The sequence below is a fragment of the Doryrhamphus excisus genome, chromosome 13, assembly GCF_030265055.1.
Source record: "Doryrhamphus excisus isolate RoL2022-K1 chromosome 13, RoL_Dexc_1.0, whole genome shotgun sequence".
Classification (NCBI taxonomy): domain Eukaryota; kingdom Metazoa; phylum Chordata; class Actinopteri; order Syngnathiformes; family Syngnathidae; genus Doryrhamphus; species Doryrhamphus excisus.
The window spans coordinates 7,775,843-7,803,613 of record NC_080478.1 but is presented as its reverse complement, the minus strand read 5'-3'; the positions used below and the strand labels follow the sequence as shown (position 1 = coordinate 7,803,613).

The 27,771-nt window shown below is 42.3% G+C and overlaps 1 protein-coding gene across 3 annotated transcripts; it reads right to left on the bottom strand.

Annotated features, from left to right (window-relative positions):
* Positions 1 to 542: 542 nt before the first annotated feature.
* kcnk10b (potassium channel, subfamily K, member 10b) lies at positions 543 to 24,147 on the bottom strand. 3 transcript variants are annotated; one of them, XR_009132451.1, is made up of 8 exons: positions 23,566 to 24,038; positions 19,722 to 20,143; positions 7,988 to 8,105; positions 5,476 to 5,636; positions 5,189 to 5,381; positions 4,972 to 5,114; positions 2,420 to 3,117; positions 543 to 2,318 (listed from the first exon to the last, which is right to left on the bottom strand). XR_009132451.1 is itself a non-coding variant. In XM_058091406.1 (7 exons), coding segments are annotated over exons 1-7 (1,665 nt in total). In that variant the 5' UTR covers positions 24,056 to 24,147; the 3' UTR covers positions 543 to 2,490. The 3 variants fall into 3 exon arrangements, 2 of the variants coding, with proteins under 2 accessions (XP_057947389.1, XP_057947388.1); XM_058091406.1 differs by lacking the exon at positions 23,566 to 24,038 and adding an exon at positions 24,055 to 24,147 and having other exon boundaries at positions 543 to 3,117; XM_058091405.1 differs by having other exon boundaries at positions 543 to 3,117.
* Between the last annotated feature and the right edge of the window lie 3,624 nt (positions 24,148 to 27,771).

Genomic DNA, 27,771 nt, shown 5'->3' with positions numbered 1-27,771 from the left:
TTTGTTTTTCACCTCTCTAACGTTTTTATTGCGGAGTGAGTGAAACCTCCTGTCAGTCATTCAGTCTCTTTGTCCTCAGCCACGCGCTAGTGAGTGTACTGCTTACAAGTTTGTGTGCTACACGATTGAATACTTTCTTCATGCCCGTTGCGTATAAAACACAATATATCAAACGCTAAGACAGTGAAATAAATAATACCAAACGGTGGAAGTTAACATTTTCAGTGAAGTACAATACCTCCTGGTGCATCAAACAAATTTTGCTGCATCCGGCATATGTACTTTGATCAAATGTTATACCTCATTAAACGAAAAACAGTGTTGCCTAAAGTGATTCAATGAAGTGTATATTTGCAAGGAAGCTGACGTCTGCATGGAGAAATTAAAGTCTATTGCTTTTGATATGGTGTACAGTATCTTATGACACATATTATCATTACATTTAGTCGCCAGCCAATCACAGGGCACCTATAGACAAACAACCATTCACACTCACATTCATACCTATGGACAATTTGGAGTCGCCAATTAACCTAGCATGTTTTTGGAATGTGGGAGGAAACCGGAGTCCCCAGAGAAAACCCACCCATGCACGGGGAGAACATGTTGACATATTATGTTGACATTAATATAATAAATTAATGTAATAATTTGCAATAATTTGGCTGCAATAATTTGTAGGATAATTATTGTCCAACTTATCATGACAGGCCTAGCTTTGTAAAACAAAATAAAAATTTAAAAGCTTCGCTACAGGGCGGCACGGCGTCCCCTGGGGTACTCCACAAGATATATTTAAGCTTGCTTTGTTTTGCTCAGTTCAAAATGAAACCTCTGATACCACACCAATTGATTTTTTAGGACAAGGCAGCACGGCGGACAATTTGTTAGCACGCAGGCCACACAGCTAGGAAACCAGGGTTCAATTCCACCCTCGGCCATCTCAGTGTGGAGTTTGCATGTTCTCCCGTGCATGCGTGGGTTTTCTCCGGGTACTCCGGTTTCCTCCCACATTCCAAAAACATGCTAGGTTAATTGGTGACTCCAAATTGTCCATAGGTATGAATGTGAGTGTGAATGGTTGTTTGTCTATATGTGCCCTGTGATTGGTTGGCGACCAGTCCAGGGTGTACCCCGCCTCTCGCCCAAAGACAGCTGGGATAGGCTCCAGCACCCTTCACGACCCTCGTGAGGAAAAAGCGGTAGAAAATGCATGAATGAATGAATGAATGAAGCTTCGCTACACATCTTAAAATAAAGCGCTGCCAACAGTCTGTGAGTCAGTTACAGACGCGGAAGCTATAAGTTTCATTTTGTTTTTCTTCAGCGTGATGTTGCTGTTAGCGCTGTAGCTCACATAACTATGCTAATGTTGCAAACACCTTAATGTTAAGTTGATGCCATATACATGTGATATATGGTTTGAACAAGTATAGCACTACAGTGTTAGTATATGTAAAAAGTGGATAAAGTGCTCGGAGGTGTGGACAAACACAGCTCATTAGTGTTAAAGCTACAGACACACAAAACAACAGGGCTTACTTTTGTCTAAATTCCAGCATCATGGCGAGAATTCCATCCATCCATTCATCTTCCTCCGCTTATCCAAGCTCAGGGTGTGGAGGCAACAGCCTAAGCACCAAAGCTCAGACTACCCACATCTGGCTCCTCTCAATGCGGTTCTACTCCAAATTTCTCCCAATGACAACACTTGTGCCCACCATCTTGTCTTTTCCATCACTACCCATAGATAATGACCTAATACCTGAATATGGTCAAAGCAAGATTAGGGGCTTTAAATACACTGTTGTGAGACTTGGTTGAAAAATAGTATAATACGGGACCTTTAATACAAAATAATAGACAAAAAAAACATGCTTGATAGTTGGGGAGGAAAAAAAAAAATCACATTCATTCATTAATCACATAAAAAAAAAACTATCTGAATGTGGCTGGTTACAAAAGAAGCGTATTTCATACAGCGTCTCTTCCAGGATAACCAATGCGTGATTAGTGAATAATTCTTCATTTCATTGATCCACCCGTTTTCCGTCATTCCGCCATGACTTTCAGCAGTAGCAGTCTAAAAATAGACACACAAAGATGGACGCCTTCTTGCCCTGTTTGTGTTTGTGTGGAAAAATGCTAACTGTGTGAGCAGAAGCTAGCTAACGTTGAGATGAAAGCCTGCCGTTGTGAGGTATTAAGACGACAGCTTCTTTACGTACGTATGTCATATGTCTCTTTTGGTGGTTTTGGCAGCAGGTTTTTCTTCCTATGGCTTTATGGCACGATGACTGAGATTCCCAAAAAGCAAACTGAGGAAACAAAAAGGCACATTTCTTCAACGGTATCTTATTGGGACTCCTCAAGGGTACGACTTAAGCACCCTTGATTTTTCCACCAGTTGGGAGCATACCTGTGTACGTTTTGGCCCTGGAATAGAAACAGTTTTCGGAGTAGTATCGGACTCCATGTGGACCTCCATGTTTAACCTCCAGTGTTCTCCCGCTGTTTGCACCCATTCAGTTTGGCTCGCTCCACAGAGTACTGCGACAGGTTGTTCAAACTGGTGTTGCGCTCTTTTGGTTCCTCCTCCGGATCTCCGTCTTCTCCCACGTCCTCGCCTCGTTCTTCGTCCACTACGGCGCTCCCATTGCTAACGCTGACGCTAGCGCGTCTGGAGTCCCCCGGGATGTTCCTACGGATGTTCTTACCACGCCTGGCTAGCTTGGTCAGTGACCCAAAGCGCAGGTTGAAGAGGTTCTCCTCCGAGGATGAAGACGTCTGCGGTGTTTGCTCGCCACCGTGGTGCTCGTACGACTCGCAGGCCCCCTTCATGCGCAGGTTATTCAGCTTGGTGTCGATGCTCTCCTGGGAAGAGGTCTTGAAGCGGCCCGCGTCCAGGCTAGCGAACACGGCTCTCTTCTCGGGGGACAGCATATCCAAGGAGTGGGCCCGCTGCTCCAGGCCCAGCTGGCGGCGCTCCATGCTGCGGATGGTGGCGGCTCGCTGGAGCTTGTCATGGATCTCCACACTCAGGCGTCGCCGCGTTTCTCGGAACTCTGCTCGAACGTTCGCTTTCCATTCGGCTGCGTGAGCTTTGATCTCTCCAACCTGGGGAAGATTTCAGAATCACTCTGTTAAACTGTGATATATCTTGGGTTTAGTGCAATAAGGTTAAATTCAAGATAAAGTTAGCGGAATATGCAGGGCAATTATTGTTTCACCTTCTTCCTGGATTTGAATAAGCTTTGCTTCTTCCTATGCCTTTTTGTGTGACGTTTACTGTGATTGTGTGCATGTTCAGGAGGAATTAAACCATACATACATACATACATAAAACATACATTCTTGCACCCGTTGCTGACCAATAAGAGATGAGAGCAAGGTCACATGGTTTGCCATGACCAACAAAAAAGCCTGCTACCATTGTCACTGATCACTAGGTGACTGTCATGTTGCGGCTTGATTGCTTTACAGTTCGACTCCAGGATGCAGAGATGAGGACCCAATATCAGGTAAAAATGTATTTATTGGAGATGCAGCAGAACAACGCACTAGACAATGACCCAACAAGAAAAGGAGCACACACCTGAACTAAATAGACATCACAGAAAATGGGAATCAGGTGCGGGGAGGTAATGGAAAGCAACGGAAAACAGAACAGAGCAACACAGGAAGTAAATACAAAATAAGGGCATGAACTAGGAACTGAGGAAAACTAAGCTAAATTCTATACTGATGAGACAATAGCCACTGTTGAAAGTGTGCTGTCCAGAAAACCAATGCTCACATGTGTGTCTAGTTATGTCTTATTTATGTCTACCATGTCATATTTTCTGTTATTATTTCTCTTATATTGAACAATATGAGGCGGCACGGCGGTCTAGTGGTTAGCGCGCAGACCTCACAGCTAGGAGACCAGGGTTCAATTCCCACCCTCGGCCATCTCTGTGTGGAGTTTGCATGTTCTCCCCCTGCATGCGTGGGTTTTCTCCGGGGACTCCGGTTTCCTCCCACATTCCAAAAACATGCTAGGCTAATTGGCGACTCCAAATTGTCCATAGGTATGAATGTGAGTGTGAATGGTTGTTTGTCTATATGTGCCCTGTGGTTGGCTGGCGACCAGTCCAGGGTGTACCCCGCCTCTCGCCCGAAGACAGCTGGGATAGGCTCCAGCGCCCCCGCGACCCTCGTGAGGAAAAGCGGTAGAAAATGAATGAATGAATGAATGAATGAACAATATGAGTGTATAGATGACTCTAGGGGTATTATTTCACAAAGCCAAAACAAACATGTCTGCCGTGTTACTTACCTGTCGTTGTGAGAGTGATATAGTTTAATGGTAATGGTAATGGTAATGGTTTAACTTCATTTGAACATGCATCAGATTACACTTGAATGCATCACATAATCAGTTCACAGTTCCACATGTCCAAAAGGAGTAGGAAGAAGCAAAGCTTATTAAATCCTACCCCTCCATCTGGTACTTTTACAATCAGTAACTGTTACATTTGTTCACTTCCTGTTTTCCATAATACAGTTTAAGGTTGTTTTTTTTAATAATGTACCTCGCACCAAAGTACAAGGTGATATGACCATCCAATGCCATAATGGGTACCATAGTAAGTGTCAATATAGTGATATATATAGCACATCATGACTGGTTCAAGACTCTTCATCCTTGTATTTAGCAAACATCAACTGCTTGTATTGTTTCTTGAATTGGCTCATCGTTGTGCATTGTTTGAGGTCCTTACTCAATCCATTCCATAGTTTGATTCCACATACTGAAATGCTATGGCTAGCATAACGTAGTCCTAGCATAGAAGTGTTTCAAATGTAGTTCTTCCCTGCGATCATATTTCTCCTCTCTTGTAGAAATAAAATAAGTTTTGTTGTTAAGAAGCAGTTCTACACATGAATACTGTGACAGGTGTGGTACAAAGAAGGGACGCAATCAAATACCTCCTCTTTGGTCTTTTTGGACAGCACCCGAAGCCAGTCGCCAATCATGCTGAGGACGGCTGCAAAGTAGGCCAAACCCACCAAGATCCAGAACCACACCAGCGGCTTGTACCACTTCATATACTCAATCCTGCGGTTTCCACCTGGAAGAAAAATGACAAAAAAACGGTGAAGATGTGATGACTGAGACGGCAGCGTCGGTATGTTGGATACACACCAGCCACATAGTCGCCTATTCCCACCGTGGTGAGCGTGATGACCACAAAGTAGATGGCCTCCAGCGTGGTCCAGCCCTCGATATGTTTAAAGATGACAGCCGGGACGGTGACAAAGACGATACAGCCGGCAAAGATGAAGAGGATGGTGGATGTCACCAGTATCTTAGTCTGGCTGATCTGTTTGTGTTTTTGCTGAGGCGGGAAAAAACGACAGGAATTTGTAACTGTAATAAAAGCATCACTAAAGCCGCCAGTGCGTTGATTTGCTTTTTGTTTGAATATTCACCCTGAAGATCTTCTCCACTCTTAAGATACTTTTAACAAAGATGGTGCCGAGCTGGTCTCCGATCCCGGCCAGCAGGAAACCAAAGAGCGGGATGCCAAATATGGCGTAAAGGATGCAGAAGATCTTCCCGCCCTCAGTGCTGGGAGCAATGTTTCCATAACCTGTTCACACCAGGAAATCAGAAAAAAAGTATAGTCACCTTTACTCTTGTATTACCCAATATAGCAAATATAATTACAGAAAATAAGACACATCAGGGCGCGGCACGGCGGTCTAGTGGTTAGCGCACAGACCTCACAGCTAGGAGACCAGGGTTCAATTCCACCCTGGAGTTTGCATGTTGCACGCGTGGGTTTTCTCCGGATACTCCGGTTTCCTCCCACATTCCAAAAACATGCTAGGTTAATTGGCCACTCCAAATTGTCCGAGTCCCAAGTTCAATTCCACCCTCGGCCATCTCTGTGTGGAGTTTGCATGTTCTCCCCGTGCATGCGTGGGTTTTCTCCGGGTACTCCGGTTTCCTCCCACATTCCAAAAACATGCTAGGTTAATTGCCGACTCCAAATTGTCCATAGGTATGAATGTGAGTGTGAATGGTTGTTTGTCTATATGTGCCCTGTGATTGGCTGGCGACCAGTCCAGGGTGTACCCCGCCTCTCGCCCGAAGACAGCTGGGATAGGCTCCAGCACCCCCCGCGACCCTCGTGAGGAAAAGCAGTAGAAAATGAATGAATTAATGAAGACACATCAGACATAATTAAGACAAAACATCAACTCACATGTTTTCCCCCAGAAATGTAACATTACTGACATCTAGTGACCAGAGTTGTAGTTCATTGAAAAAGGCATAATTTAGGCCAAGAATACGTAAAATTAACTTAAATGCATATTTTTGATGAATACTAGGATATGACAGTTGACTTGAATTGGCAATTTCTATTTATTTCTACAATCTTACACTCTCTGACCACCAGAGAGACTGTATGACTGACAGAAGGTCTCACTCCGTTCAACAAATGTGCTGAACAGTATGTGCATATACTCATATTTTAATATATGACACACTTTTATATATAACCCCAAAAGCTGGATATTTCTATGTGCTTTCACACTTATCATATGTCGAGTACAAAATAGTAACAGGACAAATCAACACATCAGGGTAGGAGAAGTGAATGTGAAGGTGTTGAACTTCACACCCGTGCCCTTGCATTGAGGAATACCCTTACACACAGGCAGTCAAACCTCATGTCCAGCTTTGACACTACTTCCAAAAGACGGAAAATAGCTGGCTTCACCCGCTATTCCGTATTATATACTTAGTTTATACTTTTAAACTAAGTAAAGCTGATTAAATATTGGACTTTTTGTGCAAAACATGACATTTGTCTGGCAATAGCTTGTTTTTATGAAGCAAATTATCATATTTTAATGGCAAAATATTACTTTTATTTATTTTAATTCATATTTAATTAATTAAATTAATTAATATTTACTTTTATTACTACAGCTCTGACACTACCTCCAAAAGACAGAAAAATAGCTGGCTTCACCTGCTATTCCGTATTATATATAATTAGTTTATACTTTTAAACTAAGTAAAGCTGATTAAATATTGCACTTTTTGTACAAAACATGACATTTGTCTGGCAATAGCTTGTTTTTATGAAGCAAATGATCATATTTTAGTGGCAAAATATTACTTTTATTTGTTTTAATTCATATTTAATTAATTAATTTAATTTATATTTACTTTTATTGCTACAGCTCTGACACTACCTCCAAAAGACAGAAAAATAGCTGGCTTCACCCGCTATTCCGTATTATATACTTATTTTATACTTTTAAACTAAGTAAAGCTGATTAAATATTGGACTTTTTGTACAAAACATGACATTTGTCTGGCAATAGCTTGTTTTTATGAAGCAAATGATCATATTTTAGTGGCAAAATATTACTTATTTGTGTTTTTGTGGCAAAACTCGACATTTATGTTGTTGAAAAAAAAAATTTAACTCCGTGTGGAAATATGTGTGTGAAAACACTAATACTCTACACCAGCTTTTGTTGCAAGTTGTTTGTCTAACGCAGGGGTCACCAACCCGTCATCGCGAGCCACTAGTCCATCTTGGTCGCAAGAATATTATTTTAAAAATGCATTATTACATCAGTGCCCTTCCCTCCCAGAGAGCGACTAACAGAGATAAATTAACTAACACAGTAAATTAAGAGCAATAAAAGGCTATAAAGGAGATGTAAAGGCGCTCTAAAAGGTATAAAACGTAGGGGGGCTATTAAGGCTATGATGATGTCATTATGCAACATCATCAATAGATGTACTTATGTAACAATTCCTTGGAGGAAATGGTCGCTGTTAAATAAGATCAGGGAGGTTAATTGAGTTGTCCTTAAGGACATGCATTGTTGACAGGGAGATATCAACTAAACTTTTGTGATAACATTATGTTCAATATCAGGTTGATTGTCTTATTGTCTGGGTTATTTTACGTACCGATGGTTGTGATGACCGTTCCAGCGAAGAAGAAGGCACTGCCCAAGTCCCAATAACTGGAATTGTAGGACGTGTCTCCAATGGGACTCACGCCAGCACTCACGGCGTCAATGGAATGCTGGAAACACATAAAAAAATGTATTGATTTGAATGTAAAGGTCGATAAACAAACTTAACTGCAGTTTATTGGAAGTAAGGCATTTATTTGTACAGATGTTTTGACTAATAGCTAGAATACATCATAATTTATCGCTCTCACTGCTTATACGGCCTTCGACAGGGACTTGTCAATCATCTATTATGGAGCCATGAAATATTCAACAACGTACTAACGTCCGCACTTGTGGTTGATTTGTGTGAACTTAGGTCTGGTTCCCTGTTTCCACGGCAACATACGCCTTGCCACTCAAGCTCAAATTGACAAATACTGAAATACTGCAATACTGTAGCAAAAGTTGCATTTTCAGACAAAATATTACAGTTCTGTGTGAAAATATTACCATTTTGTAGCACAATATTATACAATATTTCAATTATATAATATTATTTTGCATTATTATGGCAAAATATATATATATTTATTTATTACAAATTTTATATTATGCTTTTCTGTTGGAATTCTGTTGAAAACTGTATTTTATTTAAAATAAGTTGCATTGAATGGTAAAACATTACAATATTGTGCAAAAAAATGATGTACTTTTAAGTGGAAGTGTTGCATTTTTGGACCAAAAAACCTAGCTTTGTATCGAAATATTCCAATTTAGTTGAAAACATTTTATTTTGTGGCACAATATTAGAATAGTGTGGCCAAATTGGGTATTATTAACACCAAATATTGCATTTTGTTTGACAAAACACTTTCTTGGTATATGCAATGATGTATTTTTAAGATGAAATATATCATTTCTATGTTAAAGAAATGCAGTATTATTCTATTGCACAGACTATATCATTTAATTGAACGATATAATGTTTGTTGCCTGACTTGCTACTAAATCTTGTGCCAATGTGATAACATTGAATGTACCGCTCCCACACTCAGACAACCCCCACACATTATGTGCAAGCTGCTTTGAGAGATACTACATTATAAAATATGGATCTCCTCTTGTGACATACATTTCAAAGCAAAGAGTTAGCAATTCAGTGCACAGTGCCGTGCATGCCTACTTGTTATGCATATTATATATGCATGCCATGACCTCAAATCCATTTGTGTGACTACAATTAGCCAACAGCAGCAATGCTATTTTGTAGCTTTTCATATCTGGATCTTAATTATATAATAAACCCCAAATAACCTATTTCTGGAGTGGAGCGAGAGCTATAAATAGCCTTGCAATGTATCTGAATACTTCATGAGGTGCTCTATTTATAGCCATCGTCTGTCCACCAGCCAAGATGTCAGAAAAAAAAATTCCTCCTCTATGCACGTGCACTTTGGAGGCACGAGGACTACCGAAGGACTTCTTGCTTTTGTTTTGCACACGCTGCAGCTCCACTTCGCACCCTTGTTGCCAAGCGATCACGACGTGCTGCTGGGGACTGTTGCGCTTGCCTATAATGCGGAGTATCAGAGTGTCTTTCTGGCAGCACAGTATGTCACGTTGGCACTGACCCAGCCAGCGCCGCGTGTCACCCTTCTACGACTCCCCGCCAAACACTTTTACTAATGTCTTTATCTCCGCCCTGGCCAGCTTGCAGCTAATTACTGGCTGACAACATTGCCTCCTTCACTGGGAAGCGTGAGCTAATGATAACACGCTCTATGATGATACATGATGAATACCATAGAGCAGACTTCGCTACCATTGTTATTTTGTTTCGGTTCTCTACAGTATATGACAGGAGTGCTCTGCTGTTTATGAGAAACTACTGCACAAAGGTGATTCAAAGATCCTCTATGACAGCAGTGCTCTGCTGGTCAAAAATCCTTGATATGACAGGGTTTGTAAACATCTGAAAAAAGAAAAGTCAACAAGTCAAACTTCTATGCGACAGGAGCGCTTTGTTGTTTTTAAGCAAGTTCTGCAAAAACACTGGTCAAAGATCTTCTATATGGCAGGAGAGTTCTACTGTTTTGAAGTGCTGGTCAAAGATCCTCTATGACAGAGAGTTCTGCTGTTTTGAAGCGCTGGTCAAAGATACTCTATGGCAGGAAAGTTCTGCTGGTTAGAAGCGCTGGTCAAAGATCCTCTATGACAGGAGAGTTCTGCTGTTTTGAAGCGATGGTCAAAGATCCTCGATGACAGGAGAGTTCTGCTGTTTTGAAGCGCTGGTCAAAGATCCTCTATAGAAGGAGAGTTCTGCTGTTTTGAAGTGCTGGTCAAAGATCCTCTATTTGATTAGAGTGTTCCATAGTTTTTAAGTGCTGGTCAAAGATCCTCTTTATGACAGGAGTGCACTGCTGGTTTTATGCATCTTCTGCAAAATGCTAGTCAAAGCGTCCTTATATGACAAGAACACTATGCAGTTGTTAAACATTTTCTGCAAAAATGCTAGTCAAAGATCCTCTATGTGATTGGAGTGCTTTGCTTTTAAACCATCTTCTACAAAAATGCCAGATCCACAGTAAGACACAACAATGTTGTGTTTTAAGGCTAGTCAAAGATCCTCTTTATGGCAGGAGAGTTCTGCTGTTTTGAAGCACTGGTCAAAGATCCTCTATGACAGGAGAGTTCTGCTGTTTTGAAGCACTGGTCAAAGATCCTCTATGACAGGAGAGTTCTGCTGTTTAGAAGCGCTGGTCAAAGATCCTCTATAGAAGGAGAGTTCTGCTGTTTTGAAGCGCTGATCAAAGATCCTCTATGACAGGAGAGTTCTGCTGTTTAGAAGTGCTGGTCAAAGATCCTCTATGGCAGGAGAATTCTGCTGTTTTGAAGCGCTGGTCACAGATCCTCTATTTGATTAGAGTGTTCCATAGTTTTTAGGTGCTGGTCAAAGATCCTCTTTATGACTGGAGTTCACTGCTGTTTTTATGCATCTTCTGCAAAAATGCTAGTCAAAGATCCTCTATGTGATTGGAGTGCTTTGCTTTTAAACCATCTTCTACAAAAATGCCAGATCCACAGTAAGACACAACGATATTGTGTTTTAAGGCTAGTCAAAGATCCTCTACATGACAAGTGTTTTCTGGTCTTCTTAGGAATACAAAAATGCAACTAGGTTTTGAAGTGTACTTGTCATCTGGTCCGATGTCAGTTGTCATATAATCAATGCAATCAGTCCTCTCAATGATATACAGTAAAAACAATATTTTTTTGCTATTTTTCATATGAAAACTGTGTACGTTTTCATATAACAAGGTTAGTTGAGGTGTGGTGATGTAATAGGGCTGATGGTGGCTTGTGTTAAATCAGGATAAAAGTGAAATACTTCTTGACTGCTGTCAACAATGACGCTGCTTCCCATTGTGTCACAGCGTGAGTCAGTCTTAATGAACGCCGGAAGGGCTGCAACACATGGTGGGATCACAGCGTGTAGGTGGACACCGGATGGAGGGGAGCAAACATACAGACCGTCTCGTTAATGTGCTTTCATCCTCAATTTTTACACTTTTTCTGTCTTCTTTTTGGAATTCCCCCGCAAAACAGATGAGCATTCGTGAGTCACCACTGCAGTGCAGCACTGGGACAACACAACACATCCTTAATGGAAGATCAATGGAGCAGCAGTGTTGTCACTTCAGGACCAACGTCAAAGCTGACATGACGCAACCCACCCAAATGATCAGCTTAGAAGGTTTGGTTCCAAACGCATCATTTGGCATACCCGAAAAATTGAATAGAATCCAGCACCAGGGATCTATATGATTAATGATTAATGGCCGTGCTCTGGCCACTGACCGGCCAATTTAGCAGCGCCCATCAGTCTAGCATATTTGATGCAAATCTGGTAGTAATTCAACAAAATCTTAGGATGATTTTGTACTCGAAATTGTAAACAAAAAAAAGACACTTCAAAATCCAAAATGGAAGCCTTCAAGTGTCTTTTCAGGTATGGGTTCTTGAGACTTATTTTTGGCTCTACTTGACTTGACTCTACTTGATCGACGCGCATACAAGATTTCATGTTGCAAAACCAAACTGGCTTCTGGTGCTACAATGCCAACATTTGGCATACCCGAAAAATTGAATAGAATCCAGTACCAGGGCTCTATATGATTGATGACTGATTACTCTATTAATTGCAACAACAAGCTTCAGATTAATCGACTAAGAAAATGATCATGATTGCATTTTTCTGTACATTTATTGTTTTACTGATGGGACAAATTTCTATTTTTGATGATTTAACATTATTTTAACAGAATATTTAAGCGGCCGGGCGGCACGGCGGTCTAGTGGTTAGCGCGCAGACCTCACAGCTAGGAGACTAGGGTTCAATTCCACCCTCGGCCATCTCTGTGTGGAGTTTGCATGTTCTCCCCGTGGGTTTTCTCCGGGTACTCCGGTTTCCTCCCACATTCCAAAAACATGCTAGGTTAATTGGTGACTCCAAATTGTCCATAGGTATGAATGTGAGTGTGAATGGTTGTTTGTCTATATGTGCCCTGTGATTGGCTGGCGACCAGTCCAGGGTGTACCCCGCCTCACGCCCGAAGACAGCTGGGATAGGCTCCAGCACCCCCCGCGACCCTCGTGAGGAAAAAGCGGTAGAAAATGAATGAATGAATGAATTTAAGCGGTTTGTTTGTGCACTTATTTGCTCTGTCAGTTCAAACCCTCTATTTTTGAATAAATCATGATTAATAAAAAAAATTAATCAGTTAATTAATTAGTTGCAGTCCTAGACTAAACCACTGCTGGATGCTCTTTGGGCAACGGCGTTGTCATTTTAATATTTGAGGATGCACTCCTACAAATGACAAAAGTAAACAAACCCACTAACATGCTTTATGCCCTCAGTCTCCTCTTGGATAAAATGTCTGTTTATGATATCTCCTGTATGGTTTTTAATAATGATGCATTTTATTTGTAAGCACCTTTCAAGGAACTTCCAAGGACAGTGGGGTGGTGAGGTGGATGGAGTAGGAGGAGCTGATGGAAATGTTGAGGATTTTCAATTCTATTCTGGATTTGATGGGCGGGCCAGCAAAGGGGCTACATGTTTGGGGTGATGTGATGAAGAATCCTTGACCACTTGAAGCTGATGGAGGCATTTGTGGAGACCTACCAGAAGAGCGTTGCAATAATGAGACTATGAACTATGACTATGAACAAGAATAGAAGTAGTATGAGGGGGGTTTGGGCTGAGGGAGGGGCATAGGCAATGGAAATACACAAAAACAAACACACTAAATCTCAGCTAACACCCTATATGCCAAATTGAGCTTCCTGCAGTACCATGCAATCTTCCTCCTGTTCTCATATGTTCTCACATATGTCTGAATAGGAATGACTTGTCTAACAGCTGCTTCTGCAGGAGGTATGTAGCAACTGGCCTGTGCGATGAATAATTGATTCCCTCTGGACCCCGCCAGCACACCACACTAAAGGTTCTTATTTCCGTCCTCCTCCTTAGGAGACGCTATCATTGATTTCTCCTACAAACTCACAGTGAAATCGCCTTTGTGTGGGAAGATAAGGAATGGATGTTTGTGTTAAAGGGAAGATAAGAGTAATATATTCAGCATTGCAGTGGTAAAGAACTATTCTCGTGGAAAGTGGAGCACTCCAAATTGAATGTGTTTGGTTCTCTCGCCGGGGTTATTCAAAGTTAACGAGGATGGGCGGACCCTAATTCTTGCATTATTAACGCATATGACAGTGGTACTTCCAAAGTAGAACATCCCAAAAGTCGTATGTTTTGGAGGTCAAATCTTCAGTTTTTGGAGTGAGTACAGTGTTTTCATAAAGAGGATGTTTGACTAGTGTTTTTGATTTTACTCGCATTTATTCAGTAGGCCTTTAAAAATAGCAGTGCCCTCCTGTCATATACGTAGATTAACCCTCCTCTTGTGTTAGGGTCGGCACCGACCCGTTTTACATTTTAATGCATAAAAAGAATCACATAACATTTGTTTATTGCATCAAGGTTTTTTTGACTTTGTCAGGAAACTCTATTTCAACAAAATAAAACCAAAAAAATAATTTTTACAACATTTTAAAATGATCTGGTTGAAATTATGACCACTGAATTGTTAGGGTCGGTTTCGACCCGGTTATAATAATATGACTATAAAGCAATATTTTTGAGCCACAACTGAAATCATAAGTGTACAATTAGCCAACACAATGACAACCAGCTCCTCTTCTCATCATGGAAGCTTCAGGGGATTCTCATTTTGACCGCTTTTCCAGTATACCAGCAGAAAAACAAAGTCCAGACATGTGAGGTGAATTCACTCATTTGATTGGCTGATTTCACATTTACAATTTGGATCATGGAAAGAATGGCAAGAAGTACAGTGAACCAAGATCTGGACCTGTTCTGCTTTTTCATTTCAGTTTATACTAAAGTTCTGTTGCTGAAAACAATCACTTTTTCTACCTTTTCTTGACATTAATATATATGGGTCAAAATTGACTCGAACACCATAGATGTTTCTTTAGTGATTAATACTAAAATGAGAAAATAAATAAAACAAATTGATTTAAGAGATATGTTCTATAGCCCTCAGGAATAGCCAGGTAACAAAAGAACCTTCAATTTATTAAAATGATTCTTTTGAGGTTAATTATACCATTTTTGGAAATTGAAATGGACGGGTACAGTGACAAAAAAAGACCTACATGCCCACACCAAAAGTATTAAAACCAACATTTTCATGGATGAGGAAGCCTAAGAAGGTAACCAAGACATGAGAAGCAAATTTGATGGTAACTAATTATTTTTAGCGTATTTTATAGCTGATTTAATACATGGGTCAAAACCGACCCGGTAACATAGTAAGAGATGATATCAGAAAGCTAACACAAGAGGAAGGTTAAGGAAACAGCAGAGCACCCCTAGCATATTGGGCATCTTCTGCTGGTGATTTTGTAGTCGATTCTTAAAAGAAGCAGCACATTCCTGTGATTTTGAGGATCTTTCAGTAGGTCCTTAAAAACATCAGCGCCTCTGTCATACAGAGGATCTTTGATTAGTGTTTTGGCAATATCCATCCATCCATTTTCTATACTGCTTATCCTCACTGTGGTCACGGGGGTATACTGGAGCCTATCACATCTGACTTTATGTGAGAGGCGGGGTACACCCTGGACTGGTCGCCAGCCAGTCACAGGGCACATAACCTAACGTTCATGTTTTCATAATGTGGGAAGAACCCAGAGTACCGAGACAACATGCACAGGGAGAACATGCAAACTCCACACAGAGATGCCCAAGCGGAGATTTGAACCCAGGTCTTCCCGATCCCCTGACTGTGTGGCCTACATGCTAATCACTCTGCCCTATTTTGGCATAATGTCCTTGAAAGCAGCAGTGCGCTCCTGCAGAGGATCTATGACTAGTGTTTTGGCAGTAGGTTAAAAAAAAGCAACAGAGCATTCCTAGCGAATAAAGGATCTTTGGCTAGTGTTTCTGCAATAGTTTCGGAAAAACAACAGTTTGTTCCTTTTGCAGTGCTCTTGTCGTCTATTGAGTCTCTGACTAGGCCGGCAATATACAGTATATTTTTACCTCTTTGAAAATATGGCAACAATGGTATTTTTATTTATTTTACCTTTGTGACACAGTGGCTAACTTATTTTTACACTTGTATGCCTGTTAGGATTGTTGAGTTATTGTTTGTTTGTTAGGATTGTTTGTTACAGTTTATACATATTTTTTTAATTAAAAATAACAAAATCATTGTTGGGCGGCACGGCGGTCGAGTGGTTAGCGTGCAGACCTCACAGCTAGGAGACCAGGGTTCAATTCCACCTTTGGCCATCTCTGTGTGGAGTTTGCATGTCCTCCCCGTGCATGCGTGGGTTTTCTCCGGGTACTCCGGTTTCCTCCCACATTCCAAAAACATGCTAGGTTAATTAGCGATTCCAAATTGTCCATAGGTGAGTGTGAATGGTTGTTTGTCTATATGTGCCCTGTGATTGGCTGTGATTGGCTGGCCACCAGTCCAGGGTGTACCCCGCCTCTTGCCCAAAGACAGCTGGGATAGGCTCCAGCATCCCCCGCGACCCTCGTGAGGAAAAGCGGTAGAAAATGAATGAATGAAAATTATTGTTTTAGTTTGACCCTGGAACAGATCAATTTTTCCTCCTTATTTTCCCTTATCTTACTAGCTGCTGTATCAAATTCCTGCTGTTCTGTTCCACAACATCCGCTCTCCAACGGTCCAAATGGCTTTCCAAATATTTTCTACATTTAATTGACCACATTACAACTGTTTTCTTTCATTAAGAATCAAATGTTCCTTAGGGCGCCTCACGCCTCAATTAGTCCTGCTGTTGCTGCACGCCGTACTTCGCATAATTACTTGGTATGAGATTGGATGCTAAGAGACGCTGTGCGCTTCAATCGCCACTCTGTGTCACGGTTTTAGTGCATTTTATGAGATATTTTCCAAATGATTCATTTTCACGGTTTTAATTTATGGCTTCCACGGCTGATATAAAACTATCATAAGGTCATAAAGTTCATTAAAAAATGTTTTGGATGGATGAGAAGGAACAGAATATACAGTGGGAAGTTACTTCAAAAATCAATTTGTGATTCCTGTAGCAACTGTGACCACATCAAGGAAGAAAGCCTCCCAAGACACCTTTTATCTTATATTATGTAATGTGTCACTGAGAATTACGGGTATCTCATTGGCTGAGAAGTTATTACCGTATTGAGGTTCCCGCTGACGGGGATGGCGGTGCTTGTGACATTTTGCTGTCAAGCAGCCAGCACGGTGGGCGTACAGTACAGTATGTTTACTGTCCACCAAAAGCACTTCACAATGAAGTGAAACCATTATTCATTCACTCCTCAGTCACACACTGGTGGTGGTAATCTACATCTGTATCCACAGCTGCCCTGGGGTAGTCTGAGGGAAACATGGCTGCCATTTTTTGCACCTTTCGCACCATTTATACACCAATACACCACTGCCGCCAATATCTTCATTCATTCATTCATTCATTCATTTTCTACTGCTTATCCTCACGAGGGTCGCGGGGGTGCTGGAGCCTATCCCAGCTGTCTTCGGGTGTGGAAAAGATACATACCATGGATCTCAATGTATAAAAAATAAACGCAACAAGTCAACATTGGTAAACTGTCCATCAATGTGGGTCGATCACATGAGTCTATCATCCATCCTCACTATGACTATCTTTGTTTACACTCTTATACACAGGCTACGGGATCTCTACAGGGAATGCCACCGCTTTAAGCACGAGCAAGCTACTGAGCTAACTAGTCCGCCTCTATTTAGTCTCACCTTAAGAAAGGGTTTGAAACTAAATTGGGAAGAAGGACATAGTAAGAAGCAGATAATTTACCACTTCCACACTGAATGTAATGACAACCTTTTTTCACTATTTCATGTCGGACTCTGCATCCATGGCTGCAAGATAAGGTAATGTCATGTAAGCTAATGTGTCATCAATGTAACATTACTGATGCCATATGACTTCATTCATTCATTCATTCATTCATTTTCTACCATTTTTTCCTCACGAGGGTCGCGGGGGTGCTGGAGCCTATCCCAGCTGTCTTCGGGTGAGAGGCGGGGTACACCCTGGACTGGTCGCCAGCCAATCACAGGGCACATATAGACAAACAACAGAATGTAGGAGGAAAACTGGAGAAAACCCAAACACACACAGGGAAAACATGCAAATTCCACACAGAGATGCCCAAGCTGGGAATCAAACCTGTTTGGGAATTAGCTGTTTGGCCTGCGCCCTAACCACTTGGACCACTGTGCAGCCTAGATCATTCATTCATTCATTCATTCATTTTCTACCTCTTTTTCCTCATATAGACAAACAACCATTCACACTCACATTCAATGTGGGAGGAAATCTGAAGAAAACCCACACACACGCACAGGGAAAACATGCAAATTCCACACATAGATGCCCAAGCTGGGAATCGAACTTGGGTCCCTTAGCTGTTTGGCCTGCGCCCTAACCACTTGGTCCACCGTGCAGCCTAGATCATTAATGAATTAATTATTTTTTCCAGCTGTGATGTAGCAAGGGACAAGTGTTCCAATTATGATGCCTATCACTTTATCACATTTGCCACACGTCATCAAAAGCCACCGCCGTGCTCTGGCCACTGACCGGCCAATTTAGCAGCGCCCATCAGTCTAGCATATTTGATGCAAATCTGGTAGTAATTCAACAAAATCTTAGGATGATTTCGTACTAGAAATTGTGAACAAAAAAAAGACACTTCAATCAAAATTGGTAGCCTTCAAGTGTCTTTTCAGGTATGGGTTCCTGAGACTTATTTTTGGCTCTACTTGACTGGACTCTACTTGATCTACAAGATTTCATGTTGCAAAACCAAACTGGCTTCTGGTGCTACAATGCCAATGTTTGGCATAGACGAAAAATTGAATAGAATTCAGTACCAGGGCTCTATATGATTGATGACTGATTACTCTATTAATTGCAACAACAAGCTTCAGATTAATCGACTAAGAAAATTATCATGATTGCATTTTTCTGTACATTTATTGTTTTACTGATGGGACAAATTTCTATTTTTAATGATTTAACATTATTTTAACCGAATATTTAAGCGGCCACATGGTGTTTGTGCACTATTTGCTCTGTCAGTTCAAACCCTCTATTTTTGACTAAATCAGGATTAATAAAAAAAATTAATCTGTTATAAAATAACCGTTAGTTGCAGTCCTATACTAAACCACTGCTGGATGCTCTTTGGGCAACGGCGTTGTCATTTTAATATTTGAGGATGCACTCCTACAAATGACAAAATTAAACAAACCCACTAACATGCTTTATGCCCTCAGTCTCCTCTTGGATAAAATGTCTGTTTATGATATCTCCTGTATTGTTTTTAATAATGATGCATTTTATTTGTAAGCACCTTTCATGGAACCCAAGGACAGTGGGGTGGTGTGGTGGATGGAGTAGGAGGAGCTGATGAAGTGGAAGGAGCGTTAGTTGCAGTCCTAGACTAAACCACTGCTGGATGCTCTTTGGGCAACGCCGTTGTCATTTTAATATTTGAGGATGACAAAAGTAAACAAACCCACTAACATGCTTTATTAACATTTGGCACCACCTACCAGCCAGCATTTTTTTCTCCTAGATTTCCACTCTTGCAAAATGTGAATGTGGTGCGTTTTTGGAAGATGGTCAACAAGTCAAGCTTCCCAGTTGCTGACAAACTAATTATTTTATGCTTCAAAGAGAATCACAATCTAAGCAGCCAAAACATTTATTTGAACACTGGCACGGTTCAAATAAATAATTAATGACCCAAAATAAACATCTTAACACAACTGTATATACTGTAGAGTCGAACATTAAAAATACATTTCTGCATTTCACATTGTCCTAAATTGAATGGATTCTTGTGCCAACTCGTTACTGAGGAAATCAGTACTAAGTAAGCCGTCGAAACAATACCTTTCACTTTGCACTTTCACTGATAATATGTAATCGTGTACATAATGTAACTGAATGTTAAAGCTTTCATTATATCCAAGGGCAATAAAGGAAGTAAGCGCTGTAATTTTCCAGGGGACATGACCAACCAATGAAACCAAAATTAATCACCCAATTACCTATCATCTATAAAACTGCTGTCATGAACTCACCTTGATGAGAGCCTCCAGCTCATCTGGTGTAACACATGGATGTCTAGCCAGGAAAGAAGCCTTCTCCATGGTGATGCTTGTCTTCTGGTCGCTCTCAAACGGTTGCTCCAGCGCCCTAAACGCCAGACCCCCGCATACCAGGTACAGGACCACCACGACAAACACAGCCAGAACGGTCTTCCACTTCATGACAGAGTGGAGAGCCGCCACCCCCGTCGAGCCGTCGCAGCTGGCATCCATGCTTGCCACCACGCTGGCCGAGCGGGAAGAGATGGAGAGACGAGGAAGTGCGCAGTGACCGTTGGCCTTGGGCTCGCAACCCATGGGGTTCTGCATGGTGGCCACGCTGGCCTGGACCAAGCTGGACTTCACCAGGCCAGGCTGGGCCTTCTTGGGAGGGACCAAGTTGGTCTGGACTGCCACTGGAAAAGATAGGAGAAAAACATCAATACATGCATTCTAGTTATTTGGATCTGTGGATCACTTCTTGATTATAGTACCTTTATTATTGTATTGTCGGGCAGTCAAAAATAACGAGCTTTGGATGACATGCAAGCATTGCAAGCATATATGTAACACAATCTTTAAAGTCATAGAATCGTGAGACAAAAAGTTTGTATCGCTATGTGAGAAATTCCAACTTAAGGAGTAAAAATTAAGCGTTAAACAACAGCGCCTCCATGTATAGGATTTGTCAGAGAGATAATAGCACAGGCAACACAGCACGGGTAAACGTTTTCACCCTTTTGTGTGCAGCCATTGTGAAATAGAAGCATTGGCACACATGACTGTAGATCTCTTTATTTACTGTAGGTCTATCAATAAAAAAAAGTCACTGTTTTCCCGCTTATACCTGAGGCAACCTTTAAAAAGTCCTGACATCTGCTTTGGACTGTGAACATTAAAGCCATTAGTCATGTGGAATGGAGCCTCAAAAGCCTACAGTATATTACTAATGTGGGCAACCCACATCGCTGCTTATATGCCATTAAGATGGATGCCCAAGGAAACAATGCATTATTATGTAAATATTTTATGAATCCATGTGCATCACATATAAGTAAAAAAACGCTCCTAAGGAAATAATATTGTAAGGCGTGGACACGTCACTTGAGTGATGCTGGTGTAAATTGTGTTGGTCTCGAACAGCAGTTTAAGGCCACTTCCTGTCATCGCTCATTGATTGCATTTGTGATAGAAACATGTGGCCAATGGCAAGCTCTTTTTCCAGCCCGGTGCCCTTGAAGTTGCACAGTTGCACAAGATACACTTAAAAGATGGAGGTTTCCAAAGTGTGGCTCAGGGGCCTTTTGCGACTACCTGCTTGTTTTTTTTATTGCCACGGAGTACATTCTAATAGTATAAGTTAACCGAGAAAAAAAAACACAAAACAGCACAAAAACAGTAAAAATTGAAAAATCAGCAGTAATTTTCTAAAGTAAAAATAAAAATATTAGCAGGGAAAAAAAGGTTGTAATCCAAAAAGAGAAAAAGTTGTAATGTTATGAGAAAAAGGTAATATTGTGAGAAGTAATAATGTCATAAATATTACAGAAAATGAAAATATTAGGTTATTTTTATTATGGAAAAAAAACCCAAAACAAAATAAGTGACGTGAGGTGGAAAAGTTCTAATGTTACAAGAATAAAGTCAAAATATTACGGAAATAATGTCATAATTACAAGAAGAATATTTAAAACAGGGGGCAGCAGAAAAAGTTGCAATTTTATGAGAGTAAACCTGGAATCAAAGGTAGTATCACACCTGTAACAGAGGCGGGAGGATGCCTGTGTATAAGGGTATTTCACAATACCGCGATGAGACACTCACTTCTGCTGCCTTGCTGTGTTGAAAGCAATTGCAGGCTCTCTGTGTGAAAGAGGCGGTCATCATTTCTACGGGTACACGAGTTACACTTGCTTAAAAGTGCAATACATTACGATGACTGGGCGTGAGCTTTTACGAAGGAGTTTGACCCTGGAACAGATCAATTCAATAACCATTACTCCCTATGAGGAAAATGGTTTCATAATACAAAAACAAACAGACCAGGTTGTATTCCAGGTTCCGCCGTATGTTTATCGCCTAAATGATCCCACTTCTCAATAAACAAAGGTGCCTCAGACCTCAGTGGGCTCATCCCGACAGCCACCCACAAACAATAACACACTTGTTTGAGAGAAGCGCTCTTGTGTTTGATGTGGTCCGCTTGCTCATGTGCCACAGTGGGATGAGTCAAGGACATCCAGGAAGCATCCCGTTCACTCCTCCAAGCAGTTATGAATCTTGTTATGTTCTGAATCAATTACAGCTAAGTGATTTCTTTTATCCCCTCCCTTCCCAAATTGCACCATTTAATGGAAGCTATTTATAGAACATGAGATAAACCACAATGTTAACAATAAGAATGAAGCAGCAGAAAGAGACTGAGCCTCCATCAGTATGCTTGGGAGGTATCTGTGATGTCATTAGGTCAGTTACTGACCTTAGCTGACTGGCTAGAGCATGAGAGCGCTAACGTGAACCGCTAACACGGGCCTGAGATTAGCTAGCGCATGAGATGGAATGTTTTCAGCACCACTTACCTGCTAGCAATAGCCATACAGGTTGACTGGCTTGCGCATTAGATGGAATGACTTAGCTTTTATGGCCATTAAGAATGTTCATATGTTACTTAAAACTGTTAACAAAGGTTTTATAGTCGCAACAGATTGACCCTGGAACGGATTAATTTAATTTCCGTGACTTCCCATAGGGAAAATAGTTTTGACATGTGAAAAAAAAAATCAGAATCTAAATAGATTAATACCGTCATTTGGCCTTGTGTTAATGTTGGCATGACGTACATGCATCCATCGAGAATTCAAAGCACTGCCTACCTATTGATTTCACTAATTGAATAAAGCTTAAGTGGAAAGCAATGTTTTCATCTGATACTATCTCTGAAGGATGAAAGCTGATCCTAATAAGAGCATTTGATCCATTTGGGCTGCTGTTAGTGATGTAAAAATATAAATTCTATTTCAGAAATATATACAATATACGTATAGTATATATATATATATATATATATATATATATATATATATATATATATATATATATATATATATATATATATATATATATATATATATATATATATATATATATATATATATATATATATATATATATATATATATATATATATATATATATATATATATATATATATGTCGCGGGTCCAGGGCATGGATGGTTGCAGTTATATCCAATAATAGTAAACATGGGGCCATGTTTCGGTGTTTTTGCACGTTATTCCCTGAGGGACAAGGCAGGTTGTGGGCGTTTAACTCGCCAGCTGAGCCTCATCGTGCAGCCCTGGCAAATCTACACAATAAAGGGTACTATTTCCGGTCAAAATTAAAATAATGTCGACAATAGTCGTATTAATAAGTCATATGTTAAAATTTTATTCAATGTGAAAGGTGAAATGTTAATCACTTACGATGTAATTGGTCTAATGAGTGCAAATCTGCCATTTATTTCGAAAACAGTGGCTTTTTATGCTCTTATGTTGACAACAACTTCCGCTTTTTCATGGGTATTTATGCTAGCATGACTGTGCTTAAACACTCCACTCCGGCATCTCTCCTTTTTCACATTTTAGCACAATATTATGCAGAATGCATAACTAAACAGCAAAAATTTATTCGTTTTTGGAAGCATTTTAAAAGAACTCCAAAACAAAATATGGAAAAAGTGAGATAAACAACAAAATATGGTATTAAATCGACGCTTTGTGTTTCAATAGCCTCATAAACTAGAAGAGCTGCGATTCAAATAACACATAAATACTAACCTTGCTCTGGGTCCCAGTTAACTTGTTTTCTTGGGTTTTCTATTGGGAATTTCATCTTCGTTTGTGAAATCTAATCGCTGGTTTAAAAAAAAATGCAGAAAAGCACCAAGAATCAATGGGCTAAAAAAATCATATCCAGCATGTTTTCAAGACATGTTTTAGAATGGAAGCTGCTAAAGGCAACACAAGAGAAAGAAATAGCCGCATTGCCTGCTCTGGTCTAGTGTCCCCTCCTTTTTCTTCTTCTGCACCTCGTCTGGACTCGATACTTGAGAGGTTTTTTAATGCTTTAAATACAAAAAGCACACCCCGCACGCACACACAATAGGGGTGGGTCCATAGACACGCCCGATGGGTGCCAACTTTACGCACTGCCTTGATGAGAGAGAACAACAGAAAAGGATGCTCTGAACAATACGAGTCCGCTCCTTCCTACAGCTTCTACATCACCCATAGCTCCACAGACACGTCATCTCTTTAAATACTCACTCTTGTCCGTGTTCTCCTCGGAAATAGTAAATGTGGATTTATCCCCTCATCGTTCCATCGCAGAGTACCGTGAGCACATGGTCCAGGTATAAGGAGGCAATCAGAGACGTACACGCCCAACCATTGGTGGGCTTGCAGCATTACATCATTCATATGTATGAGACGGTGTGTGTGTGTGTGTGTGTGTGTGTGTACGCCCGCGCGTCCGTGCGTGCATTATTGATGAACTTCTACCCCACAGGGTCATCCCTGCAGACACTAAAGTATAGCAAGATGGAGCTTCAGTTTGATGGAGGGAATATAAAGCACACTACAGTACTGTATAGCATAATGGGCTGATGTGCCAGGTAGGTAGTGCGGATAGAATGTTCCAGATATTATATTATATTATGGTAATGGTTTAATTTCATTTGAACATGCATCAGATTACAATTGAGTGCATCACATAATCAGTTCACAGTTCCACATGTCCAAAAGGAGTAGGAAGAAGCAAAGCTTATTAAATCCTACCCCTCCATCTGGTACTTTTACAATCAGTAACTGTTACATTTGTTCTGTTCCTGCCTTTCTAATAAAATGTAAATTTAATTTTTTTTTTTTTTTTGTCACGTACTGAAGTACGAGGTGATTTAATGGGCCAGCCTTAAAGGGCCAGCCTTAAAGGGCCAGCCTGAAAGGGCTAGCCTTAAAGGGCCATCTTTAAAGGGCCAGCTTTAAAGGGCCAGCTTTATAGGGCCATCCTTAAAGGGCCATCCTTAAAGTTTCAGCCTTAAAGGGCCAGCCTTAAAGCTCCAGGCTTAAAGTGCCAGCCTTAAAGGGCCAGCCTTAAAGCTCCAGGCTTAAAGTGCCAGCCTTAAAGGGCCAGTCTTAAAGGGCCAGGCTTAAAGGGCCATCCTTAAAGCTCCAGCCTTAAAGCTCAAGCCTTAAAGCTCAAGCCTTAAAGCTCCAGCCTTAAAGGGCCAGCCTTAAAGGGCCAGCCTTAATGGGCCATCCTTAAAGGGCCAGCCTTAAAGGGCCCGCCTTGAAGGGCCCGCCTTGAAGGGCCCGTCTTAAAGCTCCAGCCTTAAAGGGCCATCCTTAAAGGGCCAGCCTTAATGGGCAAGCCTTAAAGGGCCAGTCTTAAAGCTCCAGCCTTAATGGGCCAGCCTTAATGGGCAAGCCTTAAAGGGCCAGCTTTAAAGGGCCATTCTTAAAGCTCCAGCCTTAAAGCTCCAGCCTTAAAGCTCCATCCTTAAAGGGCCAGCCTTAAAGGGCCAGCCTTAAAGGCCAGCCTTAAAGGGCCATCCTTAAAGGGCCAGCCTTAAAGGCCCAGCCTTAAAGAGCCAGCCTTAAAGTTCCAGCCTGAAAGCTCCAGCCTCAAATGGCCAGCCTTAAAGGACAAGCCTTAAAGAGCCAGCCTTAAAGCTCCAGCCTTAAATATCAAGCCTTAAAGCTCCAGCCTTAAAGGGCCGGCCTTAAAGGGGCAGCCGTAAACGGCCATCCTTAAAGGGCCAGCTTTAAAGGGCCAGCCTTAAAGCTCCAGCCTTAAAGGGCCAGCTTACAGGGCCAGCCTAAGAGGGCCAGTCTTAGAGGGCCAGCCTTAAAGGGATAGCCTTAAAGGGCCATCCTTAAAGGGCCATCCTTAAAGGGTCAGCCTTAAAGGGCCAGCCTTAGAGGGCCAGCCCTAGAGGGCCAGCCTTAAAGGGCCAGCCTTAAAGTGCCAGCCTTAGACGGCCAGCCTTAGAGGGCCAGCCTTAAAGGGCCAGCCTTACAGGGCCAGCTTAAAGGGCCAGCCTTAAAGCTCCAGCCTTAGAGGGCCAGCCTTAAATGGCCATCCTTAAAGCTCCAGCCTTAAAGGGCCAGCCTTAAAGGGCCAGCCTTAAAAGGCCATGCTTAAAGGGCCAGCCTTAAAGCTCCAGCCTTAAAGGGCCAGCTTGCAGGGCCAGCCTTAGAGGGCCAGCCTTAGAGGGCCAGCCTTAGTGGACCAGCCTTAGAGGGCCAGCCTAAAAGGGCCAGCTTACAGGGCCAGCTTAAAGGGCCAGCTTTAAAGGGCCAGCTTAAAGGGCCAGCCTTAAAGGGCCAGCCTTAAAGGGCCAGCCTTAAAGGGCCAGCCTTAAAGCTCCAGCCTTAGAGGGCCAGCCTTAGAGGGCCAGCCTTAAAGGGCCAGCCTTAAAGGGCCAGCTTAGAGGGCCAGCCTTAGAGGGCCAGCTTAAAGGGCCAGCCATAGAGGGACAGCCTTAGAGGGACAGCCTTAAAGGGCCAGCCTTAGAGGGCCAGCCTTAAAGGGCCAGCTTAAAGGGCCAGCCTTAAAGCTCCAGCTTAGAGGGCCAGCCTTAGAGGGCCAGCCTTAGAGGGCCAGCTTAAAGGGCCAGCCTTAGAGGGCCAGCCTTAAAGGGCCAGCCTTAAAGTGCCAGGCTCAAAGGGCCAGCCTTAAAGTGCCATCCTTAAAGGGCCAGCCTTAAAGGGCCCGCCTTAAAGGGCAAGCCTTAAAGGGCCAGCTTTAAAGGGCCATTCTTAAAGCTCCAGCCTTAAAGCTCCATCCTTAAAGCTCCAGCCTTAAAGGGCCAGCCTTAAAGGGCCAGCCTTAAAGGCCAGCCTTAAAGGGCCATCTTTAAAGGGCCAGCCTTAAAGGGCCAGCCTTAAAGGGCCATCCTTAAAGGGCCAGCCTTAAAGGGCCAGCCTTAAAGGGCCATCTTTAAAGGGCCAGCATTAAAGGGCCAGCCTTAAAGGGCCATCCTTAAAGGGCCAGCCTTAAAGCTCCAGCCTTAAAGAGCCAGCCTTAAAGGGCCAGCTTAAAGGGCCAGCTTAAAGGGCCAGCCTTAAAGGGCCATGCTTAAAGGGCCAGCCTTAAAGCTCCAGCCTTAAAGGGCCAGCTTGCAGGGCCAGCCTTAAAGCTCCAGCCTTAAAGGGCCAGCCTTCAAGGGCCATCCTTAAAGGGCCAGCCTTAAAGGGCCAGCCTTAAAGGGCCAGCCTTAAAGCTCCAGCCTTAAAGGGCCAGCTTGCAGGGCCAGCCTTAAAGCTCCAGCCTTAAAGGGCCAGCCTTCAAGGGCCATCCTTAAAGGGCCAGCCTTAAAGGGCCAGCCTTAAAGGGCCAGCCTTAAAGCTCCAGCCTTAAAGAGCCAGCCTTAAAGGGCCAGCTTAAAGGGCCAGCTTAAAGGGCCAGCCTTAAAGGGCCATGCTTAAAGGGCCAGCCTTAAAGCGCCAGCCTTAAAGGGCCAGCTTGCAGGGCCAGCCTTAAAGCTCCAGCCTTAAAGGGCCAGCCTTCAAGGGCCATGCTTAAAGGGCCAGCCTTAAAGGGCCAGCCTTAAAGGGCCAGCCTTAAAGCTCCAGCCTTAAAGGGCCAGCTTAGAGGGCCAGCCTTAAAGGGCCAGCCTTAGAGGGTCAGTCTTCGAGGGCCAGCCTTAGAGGGCCAACCTGAGAGGGCCAACCTTAAACGGCCAGCCTTAGACGGCCAGCCTTAAAGGGCCAGCCTTAGACGGCCAGCCTTAGAGGGCCAGCCTTAGAGGGCCAGCCTTAAAGGGCCAGCCTTAAAGGGCCATCTTTAAAGGGCCAGCCTTAAAGGGCCATCCTTAAAGCTCCAGCCTTAAAGGGCCAGCCTTAAAGGGCCATCCTTAAAGGGCCATCCTTAAAGGGCCAGCCTTAGAGGGCCAGCCTTAAACGGCCAGCCTTAAAGGGCCAGCTTAGAGGGCCAGCCTTAGAGGGCCAGCCTTAGAGGGCCAGCCTTAGAGGGCCAGCCTT